General features: G+C 48.4%; 3 protein-coding genes across 3 annotated transcripts; 2 read left to right on the top strand and 1 right to left on the bottom strand.

The window, feature by feature from the left end:
* Nucleotides 1-60: 60 nt before the first annotated feature.
* prmt5 (protein arginine methyltransferase 5) lies at nt 61-8,733 on the bottom strand. The gene is made up of 16 exons (XM_056597488.1): nt 8,565-8,733; nt 8,150-8,268; nt 7,273-7,358; nt 6,765-6,899; nt 6,342-6,457; nt 6,055-6,104; nt 5,796-5,959; nt 5,270-5,431; nt 4,933-5,010; nt 4,787-4,845; nt 4,517-4,639; nt 3,726-3,901; nt 2,674-2,877; nt 2,126-2,236; nt 1,843-1,907; nt 61-1,181 (listed from the first exon to the last, which is right to left on the bottom strand). The coding sequence occupies exons 1-16, from the start codon at nt 8,660-8,662 to the stop codon at nt 1,029-1,031; spliced, it is 1,899 nt and encodes a 632-aa protein (XP_056453463.1). The 5' UTR covers nt 8,663-8,733; the 3' UTR covers nt 61-1,028.
* Nucleotides 8,734-9,560: 827 nt separating this feature from the next.
* On the top strand, nt 9,561-11,043 carry psmb11a (proteasome 20S subunit beta 11a). Its single transcript, XM_056597489.1, has 2 exons — nt 9,561-10,323; nt 10,423-11,043. The coding sequence occupies exons 1-2, from the start codon at nt 9,730-9,732 to the stop codon at nt 10,849-10,851; spliced, it is 1,023 nt and encodes a 340-aa protein (XP_056453464.1). The 5' UTR covers nt 9,561-9,729; the 3' UTR covers nt 10,852-11,043.
* A 108-nt stretch (nt 11,044-11,151) lies between these two features.
* Nucleotides 11,152-17,066, top strand: psmb5 (proteasome 20S subunit beta 5). Its single transcript, XM_056597371.1, has 3 exons — nt 11,152-11,364; nt 11,925-12,231; nt 16,101-17,066. Exons 1-3 carry the CDS (start codon nt 11,155-11,157, stop codon nt 16,382-16,384), a joined length of 801 nt encoding a protein of 266 aa, XP_056453346.1. The 5' UTR covers nt 11,152-11,154; the 3' UTR covers nt 16,385-17,066.
* Nucleotides 17,067-18,167: the final 1,101 nt, after the last annotated feature.

The following is an 18,167-nucleotide window of genomic DNA, read 5'->3' as shown; positions in this document are numbered from 1 at the left end:
CATGCAAATTCGCACAAGTGTGTTTCTCTTTCAAAGCTATTCGCACAACTCGGGAATGACCTGGAGATTATTTTACCTTTATTTTACCATGCAAAATTGCTTGCGGTCAAATTACCTTTTCGAGACAAAATGGCAGCAGTTAAAAATTAATGAAATAAGACAATCATAAAAAGAAAAGACATGAGAAAAAAAAGACAAAAACATTCCGGTGGGTGAAGAACAATTCTGAGACAATGATAAAATACTATTCAGTGAAACATTGACAAATCAAAATTTGCCAATAGAAATCATACGAGTCATCCTTTAAAATCATTCATAGTGATGAGTTCCTGCAATTTGTTTTATTACAACTGCAAATGGACAAAAAACCTTTGGACCAGTGAACCATGTATTCGGGGGATATGTAGTAACTTTTATTGATACAGACCAGACAGTAACAGTGGAAAATACCAAAACAGGAGTAACAACATGTAAAATGGGACCCAAACTAATGTCTAGTCATTCTGAGTGGGGGATAAGTGCTTCAAATCTGAGGCTAAGCAATGTGGACCCCGTAAGGCAGAGTGGGCCTCAACCACTGAGGGGGTGAGGGGGGTGGGCTTTGACACAAGGGCAAAATTAACAAAAAGAAATAACTGAATGCGGGAACCACACACAGGTGTTGAACGATAGTCCATGCCCTCAGGAAATTGACCCAACAACCAGTTGTTAATACTGGCATATTATCGACTAAATTGGCGTCTGAACCAGAACACATTTCATCTGCTCCCTCACCGCTGTGACCCAACAAATACAACGTAAAATCCCACCCAAAACCATTACAAAAGAGGACACTATTGGCCCCGTTCACCGAGCGGCCGCCTGGGTTTAGAACATAGAGGGCCGCTAGGTGAACAAGGCCCATTGGAAAGGCTTTCCAACACAGTCCCAACTGCCACGTTATGATGTCATCGTCCGGGGCTCCGTGGATTCCCGATGGTGGATTGGTTGCGTAGGGAGGGGGGGAGGGGGGGGGGGGCGTGGCCTCTTCACAGGCCAATGGTGTAGGAGCGTCCGGCGGGGTTGTGGATGGCGGAGCAGGCGGGCTCGGTCACCGCCCACTCGTACCACACCTTCTTGCCGTTGTTGCAGCGCCAGAAGCGCACCGTGACGTCATCATTGTGGGACAAGGGGATGGGTTGCTGAAAAAAATAAATAAAATAAAAGATGTTAACATTTTACACTGGCTTGAGCATTAACTATTTGAGGAGTGGTTGTGTATTGGAGTGGCGAGACAGTCGAGGTATTGTCTGCTCAACAGTGATAGTATTTAGCCTGGGTATACCCATGCTGACTTGCGCGCGATTCCATGGATCCGAATTTGGCCCGAGATAGGAAACCAATCACAGAACGGGGAGGGACGGCAAGACGATGACGACGTCTATTCGACACACCCATCGTCTTTCTTCCTCATCGAATTTCTGTCGCTCTACATACGTCATCTGGTATAATTAATACGATTGGCTATGAGCTACGTACAGACTCATATGATAGACAATCGTAGCGCCCAATAAACGGCTCCGGGCAATCGTAAACCACGCATCAAATACGAGAAAATGAATGTGTGGTTCCCAGACCTCTTCTCAATGTAGATTGAGATGGGGTCTGGCGTCAGCCAGGCTAGATAGTATTGAGTCACACCACAAACTTATATTGTATTTTACTTTTTTATATTTAAAGCACAGAAATACAGAGTATGTCACACAAACATTTCACTGCACATCCTGTATGAGTATGTAAACAATAAACCTTGAACTTTGTTCAATTGGAAATAACAAAAGAAAAAAATAATTGTAGACCGACCTTAAGTGGGAAAAGGATTGGGAACCAGGAAAACATCCCAGGTGAATGCGTTGCCGGTTTGATACCTGTAACACAAAGTCATGGACATTACGTTTGAGGAATCACCACTCAACTCTTAACTTTAGCAAAACAATGTCTTTTTGTGAGACAAGTTTATTTAAATAGCAGACTTCAAAACCAACATACCATTAAGAATGCTTTACATAAGCCAGGATTAGCATTGTATAGACTTCAGAACGAACACACACACACGCACGCACACACACAAAGTTTTGTTCCTTACTGAGTGTGACGTCTTTGTACAGGGTGGTTTCGAAGTAGCCGGCGAAGCCGTGGAGGACAGAGTTACAGCCCACGGAGAACTTGAGGCACTGGTACCGGTTGTTGTTCATATCTAGAGGCGCGTAAGAAAACAAGAAAGGTTGGAACATTTTTCTAAATTTAGAACATAACCTTTACATCCCCCATCCCACATTTGTTAATTCCCTTCATTCCCTGTTTCACCACCAGGTGCACTGCCATTACAAGTCATTGACATCACACATGGTAGTGTACACCCTGATGTATGATGGAGGTGGAGACACAGCCACCAAGGCTAACCAGTGTCTGCACAGAACACCCAGCTGGGTGCAGTCCCAATGGCTGATCAATCTGATAGGGGGGGGGATGAAGTTCACCTTAAAAGCCTTTTAAACCCAAAGCACATGGGGGGGGGGGTCATATTATAAACAGTTCATATTAGGACAACCCGAAAAGAGGAATATAATCATAATGTGTTAACAGAGAACAGCACACGGAACGGAACAGGGCCGCCTCCTTCAGGGATCTCACCTGTAGTGGGGTGTGTGAAGGTGAAGCAGGCCTTGGGCTCGGCCAGCTGGTGGAAGTTGTGCAGGCGCACCACGTAGGGCGTCTCAAAGTGGCTCTCCGGGTCCTTGTCTCGCTCGCGGCAGCCCCGCACCTCATTGTACAGCTTGGAGGAGGACAGCGGCGCCAGGAAGGACGTGTAGGAAGACGGGATGCTCACGCCGTCACCTGGGGGGGGGGGGGGGGGGGGAGGACAGGATGGAAGATGGGGTTACATCCCAAACAGAAAGGGAGCACCGGGAGAGGCATGACGCGCGGAGAGTGCGGCGAAGTAGAACCGAGAAGCGGTTTCCCCGACGGGAAGGGGAACGGTTGATGCGGACGCGGGTGTTGAATGACGTTTTGATATGGGGATCCATGATTAAAACAGAGGCTTGTTAGAGGTCACTACTGGTTGTTCATAGAAGCAAAAATAAAAGTAATAATACATTTTATTTATTGGCGCCTTTCTTGACACTCAAGGTCACCTTACAAAATCAGACATTCATAAGAGCAAACAAAAAACATAATAAAACAGTGTACAAGAGAAAAACAGTGGGGTCATTCTAGTCCCAAGAATGCAACTGACTTAAAGGGAGTAGGCTCGGCTGAATAGATACGGTTTCAGGTGAGATTTGAAAGTGATAATGGAACTGGAGTGTTGGATGTCATGAGGCAGAGTTCCAGAGGTGGGGGGCTGAATGCTCTTGACCCCATGGGAACTAGGCGAGCTGGTGTAAATGCATCAGACTTGTGGACTACTTTGAAGAGTGTGCTATAAACACATCGGTGTGTTGAATACAGATAGATGCAGAACCCCCCTAAGGATATGTCTTTAAATGTATGCGACAATTCTGATTACTGAGCAGAACCTTTTATAATTGCAGCCAGACAAATTAATATGCATTTGGGCATCTTGCTCAAAGATGCCTACAGGTATACTGAGGAAATTCAAGCACCCAAACCACTACACCAAATACAATTATGTAAGCAAAAACGCGTGTTCTGAAGCGGTTCAGAACGGCGGTGGGCGGTACCTTTGAGGAAGTGCTGCGCTCCGTCCAGACACTCGGGGGACAGCTCGTTGTCACCGAACGACCCCAGCAGCTCGCTGACGATGATGTCAGCCTTCTCGGGCGCGGCCCAGTCCCGCATGTCGCATGACACCACGGTCACCTGATCGCCCCACTCCTCAAAGCGCCAGTTCTCCAACCTGGCCGGGAGAATGGACGATGTGGATCAGTGGACGGGGTCTTGGTTCCTGAACTTCAGGGAGATTCGGGAACTTTAAAGTTCCCACTTTCATGTGCTCAAGGTCAGTTTAATATTGACTCAGTAGTTCAACAGAGGGAGCAGGATAACGGTTGGCCCCCCTCTTGTCAAACGCGTGGTTCCAAGCCATGGGGCCGCTCCAATACTTGGAGCTTGCTGCTTGCTCTCAGGCTTTATCCCTCGGGCTTTGAGGCAGTAGCAGTATCGCGCTGAAGATGCAATATGGGCTGGTGACCAGCCGAGCTGCTTCAGCAACAAGAGGCGGCTTTTTGATGATCTGACCAATCACAACATCCAGACTTCGTAGGCAATCCCGTTGGTTGTTATGCAAATGTATGATTAAATAGGGAAATTTAAGTAGTAGAGTCTCGGTACGACACTTGGATGGACCAGTTTTATTCTTAAATAGAGTAAATAATTGCCATTTCACCTTTTATGCCGAATCATTGATTTATTGCACCGTTGTGTAAATATTATCCCTTCAACACCGTACTTAATAAATGGCTTGTCATCTCATCCCGGCAGGGTGACAAGATGGCGTAACAGTGCAACTCACGTGACGATGGCGTTGGGGTTTTTCTCGACGGCGTAGATCTTCAGTTTCCTGTGCGCCTGGCGAGCAGCACGGAGGGCGGCGTTGACCAGTGGACCCCTGCCTGCCCCCAGGACCATCAGCACCCTGTGGCAGAGCAAATCTCGTTCAGGTCCAGTTTGTGTGGAACAGACCAATCAGAACACTCATCGTCGCTCATATTCTATTTTGGTTCTGATCTGCGTCAGCATAGTGGGTCTTATGAACCCAAGCTGAGGGTTTGTGGACACTCACTGAACGTTGGTGTCCTTCTGCTCCTCAGGAACGCGGTCCAGTAAACACTTGTACACAGCCTGGTGAGCGAGGTAAAGAAAAGGTCAATTCACTGAGCCGGAGATGCTGGGAGTTGGAGTTCTATGCTATGGTGCTGTGGAGGTTACCTGTTGGTACTGGGAGTACTTTATGGGGTCCTTCTCAAACACCTCGTATGTCTGGGATTCCAGGTTATCCATCAGGGGCTGAGAGTGAGAAAAATAAGAATACCGGCCATGAAGATAATTTCAAGGGATGTACTGATACTCATTATCCTAGGATGATATACAGATTATGAGTCCTTATTGAAACGGTATAAAGCATCTTGCTCAAGGACAATTACGGGCAGACTGGGGACAATGGGCATCAAACCTGACATCTCTCAGCTTGGAGTCAGACGCCCTGAGCATCTACACTAGTCTCGGGCCGAGAAGCCCACAGCCTACACAGTACACAAATGCACACCTGGAGCGGGGACTGCAGGTAGTCTTCGTAGCCCTTGGCGAAGAGCTCATAGGCGTTGGGCGTGGGCCGGTTCTGGCTGAGGTACTCCAGGTACTGCAGGTAGGAGCGGAAGTCTTTCTCACTGTGACGGCTGGTGCCTGTGAAGATGAACTGGGCCTCCAGCTGGGGGGGGCAAACAGATATTTTGGTCAATGTTCCTCATTGAAGATGATGGGAAATAGGATATTGTTTTGACACGTTATTGAAGGATTTTATTCTTTAACGTGTTTTAGAAAAAGTGTTTTAGAGACCATCTTGGTTCTTTTCCAGGCAAAATAGGAATTTAAACTTGCATTAAGCAAAACATGAATGTGATTCTATCCTTTCATTTGAATATTGTCAAATGAAAATGTTTATATTGACGTTTTTACATGATGGAAGGGTAAACACGGAAACAAACAAAAGGAGGACTTAAAATATTCTAGGACAATGTCAATGAACAGTTAACAATTTCATAATACTAGTAAAGCATTGCCCAGGCCAGTACCTTAAAAAGATTGAAGATTATCCGTTGGTGTGCTTTCGACAGCACAGGGAAGCCCTTTTTATTGGTTAGAAAGATGCTAGTTGGCAGAATAGCTGCTTTGATTGGCTCCCCAAGCCACTTATCAATCACAGCTTCTGAGGGCATGTCTGCACCCACTTCGATCGCTGTCAGGGAAAGGAAATCAAAGTCAGCACCAGAAGGACTACAACTCCCAAGAACACGACTGCTGACATTGCTCAATGTGTCTATGTGCTCTCACCAACACAGATCCTCTTGTTGTAGTCACAGAGAGTCCTGAATGAGTGCCACCTTAAAAAAAAAAAATGGAAAGTGTCAATCATAATTGAACCTGAGTCAACACTAATGTGCATATTCACCTAGTGACCATGTTGGTTCTTTAGGCTAGCTGGCTTGAGGAACTAAATGCAGAATTCCAGATTCACTTCCCCCATCCAGCTAGCATTGAGAAGTAATAGGCGCCAAGATGGCTGCTAGATGAATAGGGCCCATTGGGTGTTCCAAGCCGATGAAGGTCCACCTACTGACCAGGTCCAAGTCTTCTCATCCACGTTAGTGTCATCAGGGGCGGCTTTGCCCTGCTCGTTCTCCACCAGCTCATCACGCATGTCCTCTGGCGCGAGCAGTGGTACGCGGATCCAGAACTGGTGAGACACACAATGATGAAGTCAGCACACTCCAAAGATGACATTCACTCACATTCAACCAAGATGATGACGAAGTCAAAACTCTGCAATCAGTTATTTACATGCACACCTCAATTCACCCAACTTCAGAGGATATCTACCCCTGCGTACGGTTACGGCTCATGGATCACTCCCATTTGTGTTGGCCGTTCTCCATGGATAATTACATGCGACTTACTTACTGCATAGCAACAGTGATAATTACGACCATTCACTATTCATAGACCCTCTTAGGGGTTGTTGGTCACGTGTGTGGTCCGCTTACATTGGACGTGTGGTGTCCGGTCTGAATGTGGTTGACCAGCACACGGGCCAGGTTGGCGCTGTGGGCTCCCTTCAGGGGGATCATGAAGGCCGGCAGACCCAGGTAGGCGGCGAAGTTCAGCTCCTGGACCAGCGCCTGGGAGGGAACACACGCGCACATAGGAACAAGATAGTTTATGTCAGTCGAATGATTATAAACCCTCTAAAAGCCCTTCATGATGAACGATGCCACTCAAATGAACATGCACTTCTATTAATGTTGATACAGACGAGTGGCGCTTTGGATCCCGATGTTGATTTAATAGGGATATCTCTTGTTATTGTTCGATACTGATCTTTCATTATAGTCTATGAAAATTTTTCGTTCTTTGTACCGTTGTATGCTGAAGTTATGCTTCAATGTCATCTCAGCATGCCCTGAAGGCAGTGTCCCGCTAATCTAATGGATGGGATATTACACCACCTAACGCTTCAAAAGGAGCAGGAAATTAGAATGCTATGGAACTTACGGCCTCGGAGTTCCTGCGTTCTGTGGTGATCTCGGAGTCGGCATCGATCCATGGCGAGAGTTTGCCTACGATAAGAGTATTCCAATCTGGGGGAGACGTTCAAAAGAACGGAGAGAGTGAAAGGAGTGTCAGCATGCATACAAGGCAAATCTCCCCGCTGATTGCTCATCCTGTGGCCCTTCGTGAGCCAATGGAGAGGCAACGTGGCCAAGAAACACACAAGTGATAGTGAAAAAAATAACCAAGTCTGAATTGGGTAATGGTCATCCAACTATAATTAGAGGAGTCTCTGTATATCTGGTTGTCCTTCGATTTTCTCGACCACCATTCAGCCGATCGCATTCACACTTGGCGGAGCACCGAAGGAAGAGCAGCGTCAAGTGTGTAGTTCTTTGGATGAGTGGTTCTGGGAAAAGCTGCAAGCAGCAATACTGGAATTATAAGGCCCATTCTGGTCACAAACGTTGTGACCAGGCAATGCATTCGATAGAGAACGCAATACTGGAATTTATTCATACTACTGTGCTGAAAATGGTTACACAGTATGTTTTACTACCTAGTGGGATAATTGTAATACGTTTAACTTGACACACCCCTACCCCGTGAATATGCAAATGCACATCCAAGCATTTCCGAATATGATATGGAAATTTGCTTTATATTTTGAAACAGTTTATAATATTTAACACCTTAATTATCCATATGCTTCCACATCGACAGTTACCTCATAGCCCAGGAATGCGTCAACGAACTTGAGACTAACATATACATATGCCATAGCTTTCTGACGAAGCATCAGTTGTGGAAAGAGTTGTCTTCTATACATCTATGCATACACTCATATATTGCACATACACAACATATAAACCCACGTTACCTCTTCCACAAAGAAGCAGATCTGACCGAGTCTGGGCACCGAGCCGGTCTTTAGCGGGGGCCAGCTCATACTCCCTCCTGAACCTCGGGTGGTACAGGGGCATGCACAGGAAGTCAAACCTGCAAACACAGTTCAAAAAGTAGATCAGTGATGACAACCGGACGGATCAAACACATTCACTTACCATAGCCATCTCGTAAATCATGGCACGTAAACATGAGAAACTACGAGAAATACACATTAAAAGATTTTGGAGATAAAGAGTAGTGTAGGAACTCTGAGTAGCATCATTGTGATTTTGCACGTGCTATTCATCTGCCGGCTAACCTAGCAAGACTCACGTGCACAAAAGAAAATAGCTACGTAAACTCCACACCAAAAACAGACTAGTATAAAGCAAGTGTATTCTTCTCACCCAAGTTTGGCGACCGCTGCTAAAGTGTCGGCTACCTCCGGCACACAATTCAAATCCCTCCCGCAGGATACTCTGCCTCCTGTACTACCAGACGCCATGATTTAGCAGAGTGAGTGAATGGAGAGAGAGAGAGCACTGTGACGATCCAGTTCTCGGTTTTGGGGAAACTGGCGCCATCTTGGATCTCCAGACATATTTACTCATTGCGCTCTCAATTCATTAAGATCCAAAATGTCTTCGATGCATTCCAGCTGCACGATCCACGAACTATCACGATACTACGCAAAAGTTTGAAACAGCAGAGGTAGAATCCGATTCGGGTAATTATTTTCTTAAATTAATTAAACATATCCTCAAATATTTCTTCATGAATTGAGTAGAAGTTAATCCTATATTCTAACAGGGGGAATTAAAGCTGAATATTGTAGTTAGATTTTTGTCTTATAATAATTAAATACAAATAACAGCTATTCCTAGAACTTTAAAACGATCGCTTGAATGCGTTCTTGTGGGTTTGCACATGAAAAAGTCGCTTCAGCAAAAAAGAATTGTTTGTCGCGTGGCTTTCCATATTATCACTTTCGTAGGATTTAATATCATAATATCCGATGTCAACTTCAACACAGTTTGGCGAGTGTCTGTGTGCGTGTTGCGTGTGTGTGTGTGTGTGTGTGTGTGTGTGTGTGTGTGTGTGTGTGTGTGTGTGTGTGTGTGTGTGTGTGCGTGCGTGCGTGCGTGCGTGCGTGCGTGCGTGCGTGTGTGTGTGCGTGTGTGTGTGTGTGTGTGTGTGTGTGTGTGTGTGTGTGTGTGTGGGGGGGGGGGGGGGTGTTTGTGTGTATGCTCGCGTGTGCATCTTTCACGATGGATTGTTTTACAGCACTATAAAAGGCCTGGTATTTCAGGTCAAATGGTTCCTGCACTCTTTGGCGTTGACCTGAGATGTATGGTATCTGATGGATAATAAGCAAAGAGAGAGGGCAAGCTTGGAGGATGTCCACATTGTTTCCTGGGAAGACATTCATGTTCATTCGAGAAGACCTTGATGTTACTCACAACTTGAAGAATATTTGCTTTTGACTGACTCACTCAACTGACTCTTACAAAATACTTTAGATCTATAACCTTATTTGGTGAGTTGAGGTACTCTTTCCCGATCTCCTCAGCCATGGCGTTAGAAGACTTCTGCAGCTTCAGGAACAACCCACACCTTTGGACTCCTGCATCTCTCCTTCCGCCTCTACAAAACCCAGCCTCCTCCACCCCAGGCATCCCCAAACACCACCACTCTGGACGGAGAAGATCGGAGTTGAGTAACAAGGACGACGGACCGCCGCTCCACCTCAGCCTCCCTCCCGCCTCCGCCGCCCGCTGCCTGGTGCCCACGGTCCGGCGGCCCTTCCCCCTGACCCACGGCACCACCACCCTGGGCTTTGTCTTCCAGGGCGGGGTGATTGCGGCGGCCGACACCCGGGCCAGCGCCGGGGGTCTCGTGGCGTGCCCCGAGGTCCACAAGATCATCCCCGTCCACTCCCACCTGGTGGTCACGTCGTCCGGCAGCGGCGCCGACTGCGTGCTGTGGGCGCGGGCGCTGGAACGCGAGATCCGGCTGTACCGGCTACGCCACGGCCGCGTTCTGTCGGTGCGTGGCACCGCCAAGCTGCTGGCGTTCATGCTGCATCCGTTCAAAGGGACGGATGTGTGTGTGGCCCTCACCCTGTGTGGGTGGGACCAGGGACCAAATGGAGGTCCCCGTGATGGAGTGGACCAGGGCTCGGCGGGGTCATCCGGGGATGCAACCGCAACGCAAGCACTGAGTCGGATAGAAGGGACGTCTCCGGCTCCGGGTCACGTGACCCAGAGTCCTGTCTCTGAACAGTCTGGCCTCTCCTCCTCTTCTTCCTCCTCCTCCTCCTCTTCCTCGCCCTACTCCACCTCCTCCACCTCCTCCACAGCTAGAGAAGGCCCAAAGGTGATCTACGTGTGCAGCGATGGCGCCCGCCTGCAAGGGGAGCTGTTCTCCGTGGGGTCGGGCTCCCCGTACGCCTACGGGATCCTGGATGGAGGCCTGAGGTGGACCCTGAGCCGAGAGGAGGCCTTCTCATTGGCCAGGGAGGCCGTCTTCCGAGCCACTCACAGGGACGCGTACTCTGGGAATAACGTGGACCTCGTTTACATCACGGAAAAGGGTTGGAGTCGCAGAGACAGAGAGGACCTGAAAGAGGAATATTACACACGAAAGGAGGAGATAGGGAAGATAGTGGAGGAAAGATGTAGAAAGACTGACTGAGTTTTTATTTTATGAACCCTGTTGTTATTTGGTAGTTATTAATAAATTGTGTGTTGTTAATGTGTTGCAGCAAGCTTTTCTTTTTGGTATTTCTTTTTATATATGTCTTTATTTATTTTCGTAGGGGAATATATATCAGCACTAAACCATATATTTATAGACTGTATAGAATGCATTCAACACTATTTTAATTGTGCTGTTCATAAAGTATCGCAAATAGGGGGCGCTGTCATATTTTGTCTGCACCACCAAACCATATATTGTAAACCAAAGAAGTCCATTGAACGATTATTAGTTTCAAAGATGGCGCTCGCTAGTGTGTTGGGCAGTGATTATGCGGATTTTTCATTTGATACTGACAAATCCTATGCTTTCGGCAGCGGACTCGCCGCCGAGCCTACATCGATAGATAACCTCAGCTTCGCCATTAAAGGGGCGCTTGGCTCTGCGGAGCAGGACGACGTTGAGAAGAAGATAGAGTTTCTCCACGGCACCACCACCTTAGCGTTCAAAGTAAGCTAGCTAACGCTGCGCTGCTAGCCGGCTGTCTTTGTATCTGGTTCCGCGGTTCTCCGGTTCTCCATTTAAACGCAGGACGTATTTACCTGGCTAACGTGTATTGGAAATGTTGAACCACCTCAGAAGTTGTAATGTCTTTGAAAAGTCGTGAGCTAGTTGTGTTTCGGGGTCTCTTGAGAAATACATCGTTAGCTTTGTTAGCCTATCTAATGCCGCCGCACCGAGGATGACAGTGTGGTTATTGTTGCTGAGAAGTCTGCTCGCCTCATAAAGTGAACTCCAACTTCATTTCTTATTTCACGGTGTACCAAACAGGCCTAATATTGACGTATCCAGTGTTTCTGACCTGCTGCACATAAAGCGACATCAAAGCGTTGAGCTGTTTACAATTGATTATACTTCCAAATCAAACTTTACTTATCGAGTTATAATAATAACCGTAACGTTACACATCAGAATCACAATGATGCATTGAGGAAACGGCAATTGAGCACGCTCAAAACTTATAAGGGAAACTACAAAAATAACTTCAATACGTCCGTTATCTTTCCCAGTTCGACCATGGCGTCATCGTCGCCGTGGACTCCAGGGCCACCGCGGGCGCCTACATCGCCTCCCAGACGGTCAAGAAGGTGATCGAGATAAACCCCTACTTGCTGGGCACCATGGCCGGAGGAGCGGCCGACTGCAGCTTCTGGGAGCGCCTGCTGGCCCGACAGTGTCGCGTCTATGAGCTCCGCAACAAGGAGCGCATCTCCGTGGCGGCTGCGTCCAAGCTGCTGGCCAACATGGTGTACCAGTACAAGGGCATGGGGCTCAGCATGGGCACCATGGTGTGCGGCTGGGACAAGAGAGGACCAGGTAAATGTTACTGTGTGTGTGTTGACATTTATTTATTATAGTTTTATTCGGTTTTATCATTAAAACTCCGCATGGCGTTGGTGATATACCATCCCATTCCACTGCAATCATTTGAACTGCAGTACTCCAGACCATTTCTGCCCCTCCAATACTGTGAGTAAATGGCCGCTGTTGACAACCCATTAAACCCATTAAGGAAAGGGAAGTGACATTGAGACAATCTAGCGATCAATAAAATGATCCTTTTGAAATGGACCTCACCACTTGCTTAATGAAGTGAGGGCTAAAAATCTATTTGGCCCATATTGCGGCTGACAGGATGGCGGCGCTCAACTGTGCAAGGTCAACCAAACCTTAGAGCGGTTGATTGGTTTGTCTAGCATTTAATGGCCACTCAAAACACTTTATTGACTCATTACAGGCCTCTATACCTACGTAATCGTCGTAAGCATGGATGTTAGTAACGCAGTGGACACTTAATAATTATGTATTGGTTGAAAATCAAGCAACCTGAAATTTGATTAAAGAGGCTGTTTTTTTATTCGATTTGGATAAGAAAAAACATTATTGGGGAATGAAGACATGATGATTGGTCGAAATAATACATTGCTCTGGAGAGGTTGAAAAGCCATGCTTTTAAGTTCATGGTGACTGCAAGACACCCACATCGGGGTGCATCTCTTTGCATGGTGTGATGGCAGAATTGTAGAAATCCAACTGTCGTTACCGTTTTCCGACACTAGATGGCACTGTAGGCTCTGCTAAACAATATCCCTGTCTCCAGTCGTGAGGGATGATTTATTTATTTCTTTATCTTTTGATACCACGGCAAGGACCCAAGAAGCCGTATATCACGGCCAGTGTGCTTAAAGAGGTCGCCACGGTGACACAGTAATGGCAAATCAATGAGGCTGTGACCGCGGGCCAGGGAGAGAGGTCCCAGACGATGATGGACACAGAGTCACAGCCCCGGACAATTGGGTCGCATGCATAATGCCGCCCGCCAGTCCCGACGCCGCTGATCGATGGCCAGCGCTTCCGAGGGAAACTGCGGCCGTCCACCACGGGACAAAAGACCGGTAACCCGGCCCGGCGGAGCCGGCGTGGTTAATCACGGGCCCCAATCAATCGCAGAAATAACAACCGGCGCATAAGTTCGATAGGAGCGAGGGATTCTTGCTGTCGCCTTGGGTCACATTTGGCAACGGCGGTGATTGAATGGAAAGGTAAATGACATGTTAATGAAATCAATTGCGATTACGGGCGGAAGCGCATTAGCCGGCCGCAATCACGTCAAGAGCACTTACTCTGTTGGGGGGCCCGCTACCGCCCTGCGGTGGAAGGCTTTAATACAATGCGGGTTGTGACTGAAGTGATCAAGGACCCAGTTTGACCTACGGTAGTTTCCTATAGGGTCTCGACTCCCTTGTACAGGGATGTACCTGCTGTACAGCACCCTCCTCTGGCTAATGGTTGACCCTCAAATAATGATAGTCAATCAAGCGCTGGAATGGCGGGGTTCCCCAGAAATGGTAGCAGGAAGTCTTCATCTTGACCCAAAACGCTTGGTGCCGACCCAGCTGTAGTCCAAACCGTCTCTTAGAACCACGGCGGAATGCACATCCTGTCATAAAACGGGGCCGTAGTGCCGCTGTTTTATCGCCTCTCCCTGCTAGGCAGACGGTGCCTTGATATATAATGGCGGCCGTTCGTTCGCCCCCCCCCCTTCGTGTTCTCTGGTTTCATTTCAGCCCCAAGCCTGTCATGTGTTTTGTACGGGAAAGGGCACCGTCGACAGACTGCCGTCTATAGACAAGACGCAAAGCTCATTTAAAGCTGACAAACCTCCACCCTACCTCCCCCCCCAACCTCCGCCCGTAGTTGTCCATCGAGCCAGCTGCAGTGGATGCTGGCACTCTTTAAAAAAAAAAAAAAAAAAAAAAAAAAATGCTTATCCACCTGTCAGCTGATTTATGGAGTGGAAGGAGCCGTCGGCTGGCGGAACGTGCCGCCATCCATCCGGCGGCCGCGCCCGCCGCTCCCCTCGCTCTCTGATTCAAACGCCAGACTCATGAATTTTCTCTGCGGTTGTTTTTTTTTATTCAGTTTTCCTCGTTTTTCATGTTGGCCCAATGCCACTAAGGTGGCAGCAAACCATGTGGCGCGTACATCGCCTAAACCTCGCCCGGCTCCTCAAAGGATCCAGGTGCGCTGTTGCCGTGACGGCAGCGCACTGCTTCGTCTTGGGCTTTCTAAAGACGTCCCCATCATCCTCTCATCTCCTCTCCCCATCAGCGCTGGCACTGAGCCCGGGAGACTGCCTGGCTCTGAGCGCCCGGGTTGCGCGTCGTGTGGGGGGGGGGGGGGGGGTCCTTTTTTAAACGTTTATTTAATGACTGCGTTTACGGCTGTTGAGGAAGCGGCGCTCCTCCGCGGGGCACGGCCGGGAGCCGGCGGCGGCGGCGGCGACGCCAGCGGCGCTGTTCACTCGGCAGACCCAGGGTGATGATTATCCCAGCCGCCAGGTAGCGACTGGATGGAGAAGGTGCAATTTGCCCGCTGAAAGCGATTGCACGCGTCCACGTTATTTTCGTTTCCATGACTAATAGACAGTCATTTGTTTTTCAGTTGGAACTGCGCGTTTCCTTTTTTCTCTCTCACCAAAACGTGTCGGCTATTCGCAATGTTCAGTTTTGAGTGTGGGAGTATGTGTGGGAGAGCTGTGTGTGTGTGTGTCTTAACAGGTTTAGGCCCTGTGACGCTGCTAGAAAAGACGTACTTTTCTTTCGGCCATCTGTCGGGAGTGCGAGGGCGATCGCAGGCTGTCGCCAACTGCCCAATATCTCCCTCGTCACTTTCATCTCGGTCAGGTCACGGCGAGATGGACAAAAAGCACTTGCACGTGTCCACAAACGACAAGATGCGCGCTGTGTACATGCTTGTTGTCCGTGGACTTATGGGGGGGCCAAATTTTCAAATTTTATAAATACCTTTTGAAGAATTGTATGGACGGGAAGTGTGGTGTTTTCTGGATACGCCTGTGGTGACGACCTTTTGTTGTTCAGGTATGTTTGCATACCTGAACAACAGTCTAAAGCTGCACCGATCAGCAGTGCAGGGCTTGCATTATGGCCTGCGTGATTCCATGTTTTTACTAGGTTATATGGGGACATATGTTTCACGTGTGCGAGAGCGTTTATGGATGTCTTTGTGTTGTGCCGTCCTTGTCTGAAGGCGAGAGGAAGCGTCTCCGGGCGCCACTCGCCCTCCTTCCTGCCAGCAGGAAGAGGCGGGGGAGGTCACCTGCTCAGCTCGTGTTACTGGTCGATAGTTAATTTTTGGTGTGTTGGGCCAGATCAATACCCTGTACTGCTGCTGCTGTAGCCGGGGGCGGCTGTGTCTTTTTGGAACGCGCGCCGTGTCAGCAGGTTCCGTGGCCAGCCTCACCTCGCACGGACAGGATGCAGCTGTTGGCATCTGGCTGTCTCAGCGCACACACACACACCCCCACACCCCTCCTGTTCCTCCTCCATGAAATCACAGCTGTTCCAACCCCCCCGCCCCCTCTCTCTGGTGGTGTGTAGGCTGTGTAGGCTCTTTGGTTTAAGGAAAGCCAGGCTGCTGGATGTCACTGTTGTGTGTGTGCGTGAATTTTGTCAGAATGTAGTGTATAACCAAGCTGTTGGAAGTATGCGTACACACCATTTTTGTGGTCTTGTGTTCTCCTGACCCAGAACTCCACGCCGAGTCAGGTGAGCTGTCCTCCGTGACTGCTCTGTGGTACTCCCATTTTTCCTACTCCCTTGTCCTTCCTCTGCCTCCATTCTCACTCTTTCCCCTCCCTTCTTTCCTCCGTCTCCCCCCTCCAGGCCTGTACTACGTGGACTCTGAGGGGAACCGCGTGTGCGGCGACCTGTTCGCCGTGGGCTCAGGCTCCATGTACGCCTACGGCGTGATCGACAGCGGCCTGCGGCAGGACATGAGCGTGGAGGACGCATGCGAGCTGGGGCGCCGCGCCATCTACCAGGCAACGTACCGCGACGCCTACAGCGGCGGGCAGGTCAACCTGTACCACGTGCACGGCGAGGGCTGGACGCGCGTCTCCCAGGACGATGTGCTGCTGCTGCACCACAAGTACCAGGAGAAGCTGTAAAGCAGGAGGCACAGAGGAGGAGCTGGTGGAGGGGTCAAAGGGGAACGGCCAGTTGCGGCTGTTTTCTGATGGAGGAGAGCGCTGCTTGCTACGCGTGTTGTGAACCAAAATGGCGGTCTGACAAATGGACTCGTTTGCGATCCCCTTGTCGGACCAATGACATCAATGGTCCAACCTCTCTGTGTTCAATGTTGAGGACCGGTTATTATATTGTTCCACATCACGCGTATAAAGCAGTTCTGTTTTATTAGAGAGTAGCAGAGCGCTACTGTTCCCAGTTGACCCAGCAGTTCATGGGTTACAAAGGCTGCGTTATATTCCCTGTTGTTCAGTACATGTTCACATTGTGTAACGGGCGGGGGGGAGGGCGATGTGAAAGTAGTGCTGATCTGTGGGGAGGGCAGATGGGTTTGTTTGGCGAAGGATGAGTTGTGAGTAATTTGCCTCGTCACTGGGCTCCAATGAAAAGCATCCACTTAATGTTGTAGATTATTTTGACAGGAACACTTGTCAACTGACTACACACACACACACACGGACACACACCTAAACGTAGGGAGTGATGATTGTTAGGCTGAAGAGGGGAGTACATCGCTTGAATATGTAACCTGCTAAACAACATCCTTTCTAATTAATAAATGACACCTTGTTGGTTTTTTCCAGAATGTGCATGTGTCATTTGTCATTTTTTCTCTGTCGGTTAACTTTAATATTCCTTATCCAGTGCATACTCAGAATGGAGAGTTGATCTTCCGACACCCGTCCCCTTGATGTAGTTGCTTCTGTTTACAGCACCGTCATCTGTTCCCACAGCTGTTGGCAACTGTCGTTAGATCCACCAACTCCTGTTTCGGCAGCGTTCTGCAGCCTACGCGCGTCGCTTATTGGCAGAAACAAGAGCCCCGTTTAAATGGAAGTTGCTTAATTGCATCGGGCCATCTTCTGTTCTAATTGCGCCTCGTGAGTTGTGCAATGTATTTTGTACCCATCCCCGCATGCTCCCCCCTTTCAGTCTTTCAAAATGTCTCCCCGTTCTCCCACTTTGCTTACACAAATTCTTCCATTTAATTGCATGTGAAATGCACTTTACTTTTTTTTTTCAGCCCACGCGTGTTTTCTTTCTTTTTGTTCTTCCCAACATTGTAACGACCCGCACAGCGCGAGGGTGCCACTCGAGCGCGTTTTACGGTCTGGGATAAACACCAATAAAAGGCGATGAGTAGACCTCTCCTGCCTCGGAGCCGTGGTTAAAAACTAGTTTCACAGGTGACTAGTTGGCAGATGGGAACAGAAATGGGATTTCGATAAATGGGAAATGAGCTGGTTATTGAAGTCCAGCAAACGCTGTTCTTTTGAATGTAGGTACGGGGTGCCCCTGCTACACAGCAAGGGAGGGCATACAACTAAGGTGAGCATGATTAAATAAGTTATATAATACTTATGTCCTCAAAGTATTCCACGACTAAACTAGAAAACCGAGCATTGCAGTGCAAGGTGTAAGGTTAGGCCTATTCTCATAACGACATGTGGTAGGAGCAGTAGCCTACAGGCCTATTTAAGTGATTATTTTATAACGGCCATATGTGACACTAACATGTGCCTCAGTCGTCAGCGTCCCTTGGAAAGGTCACTTCCGACAATGAAAAAGCCTGCTTTAATGGGCTACAGTGTTGGCCCATAATTACTAGATAAGGAGTTATTTGAGTTCTGCAAACACGTGTACGCGGGGGGAGAAGAGTGATTCACAGAAAGAAAAAAACATTGCCCTTTGTTTGAATTTTAC

Source organism: Gadus chalcogrammus, chromosome 8 (assembly GCF_026213295.1).
Source record: "Gadus chalcogrammus isolate NIFS_2021 chromosome 8, NIFS_Gcha_1.0, whole genome shotgun sequence".
NCBI classification, from domain to species: Eukaryota; Metazoa; Chordata; class Actinopteri; order Gadiformes; family Gadidae; genus Gadus; species Gadus chalcogrammus.
The sequence above is the reverse complement of the archived record's forward strand: the minus strand, read 5'-3'. Positions and strand labels throughout refer to the sequence as shown.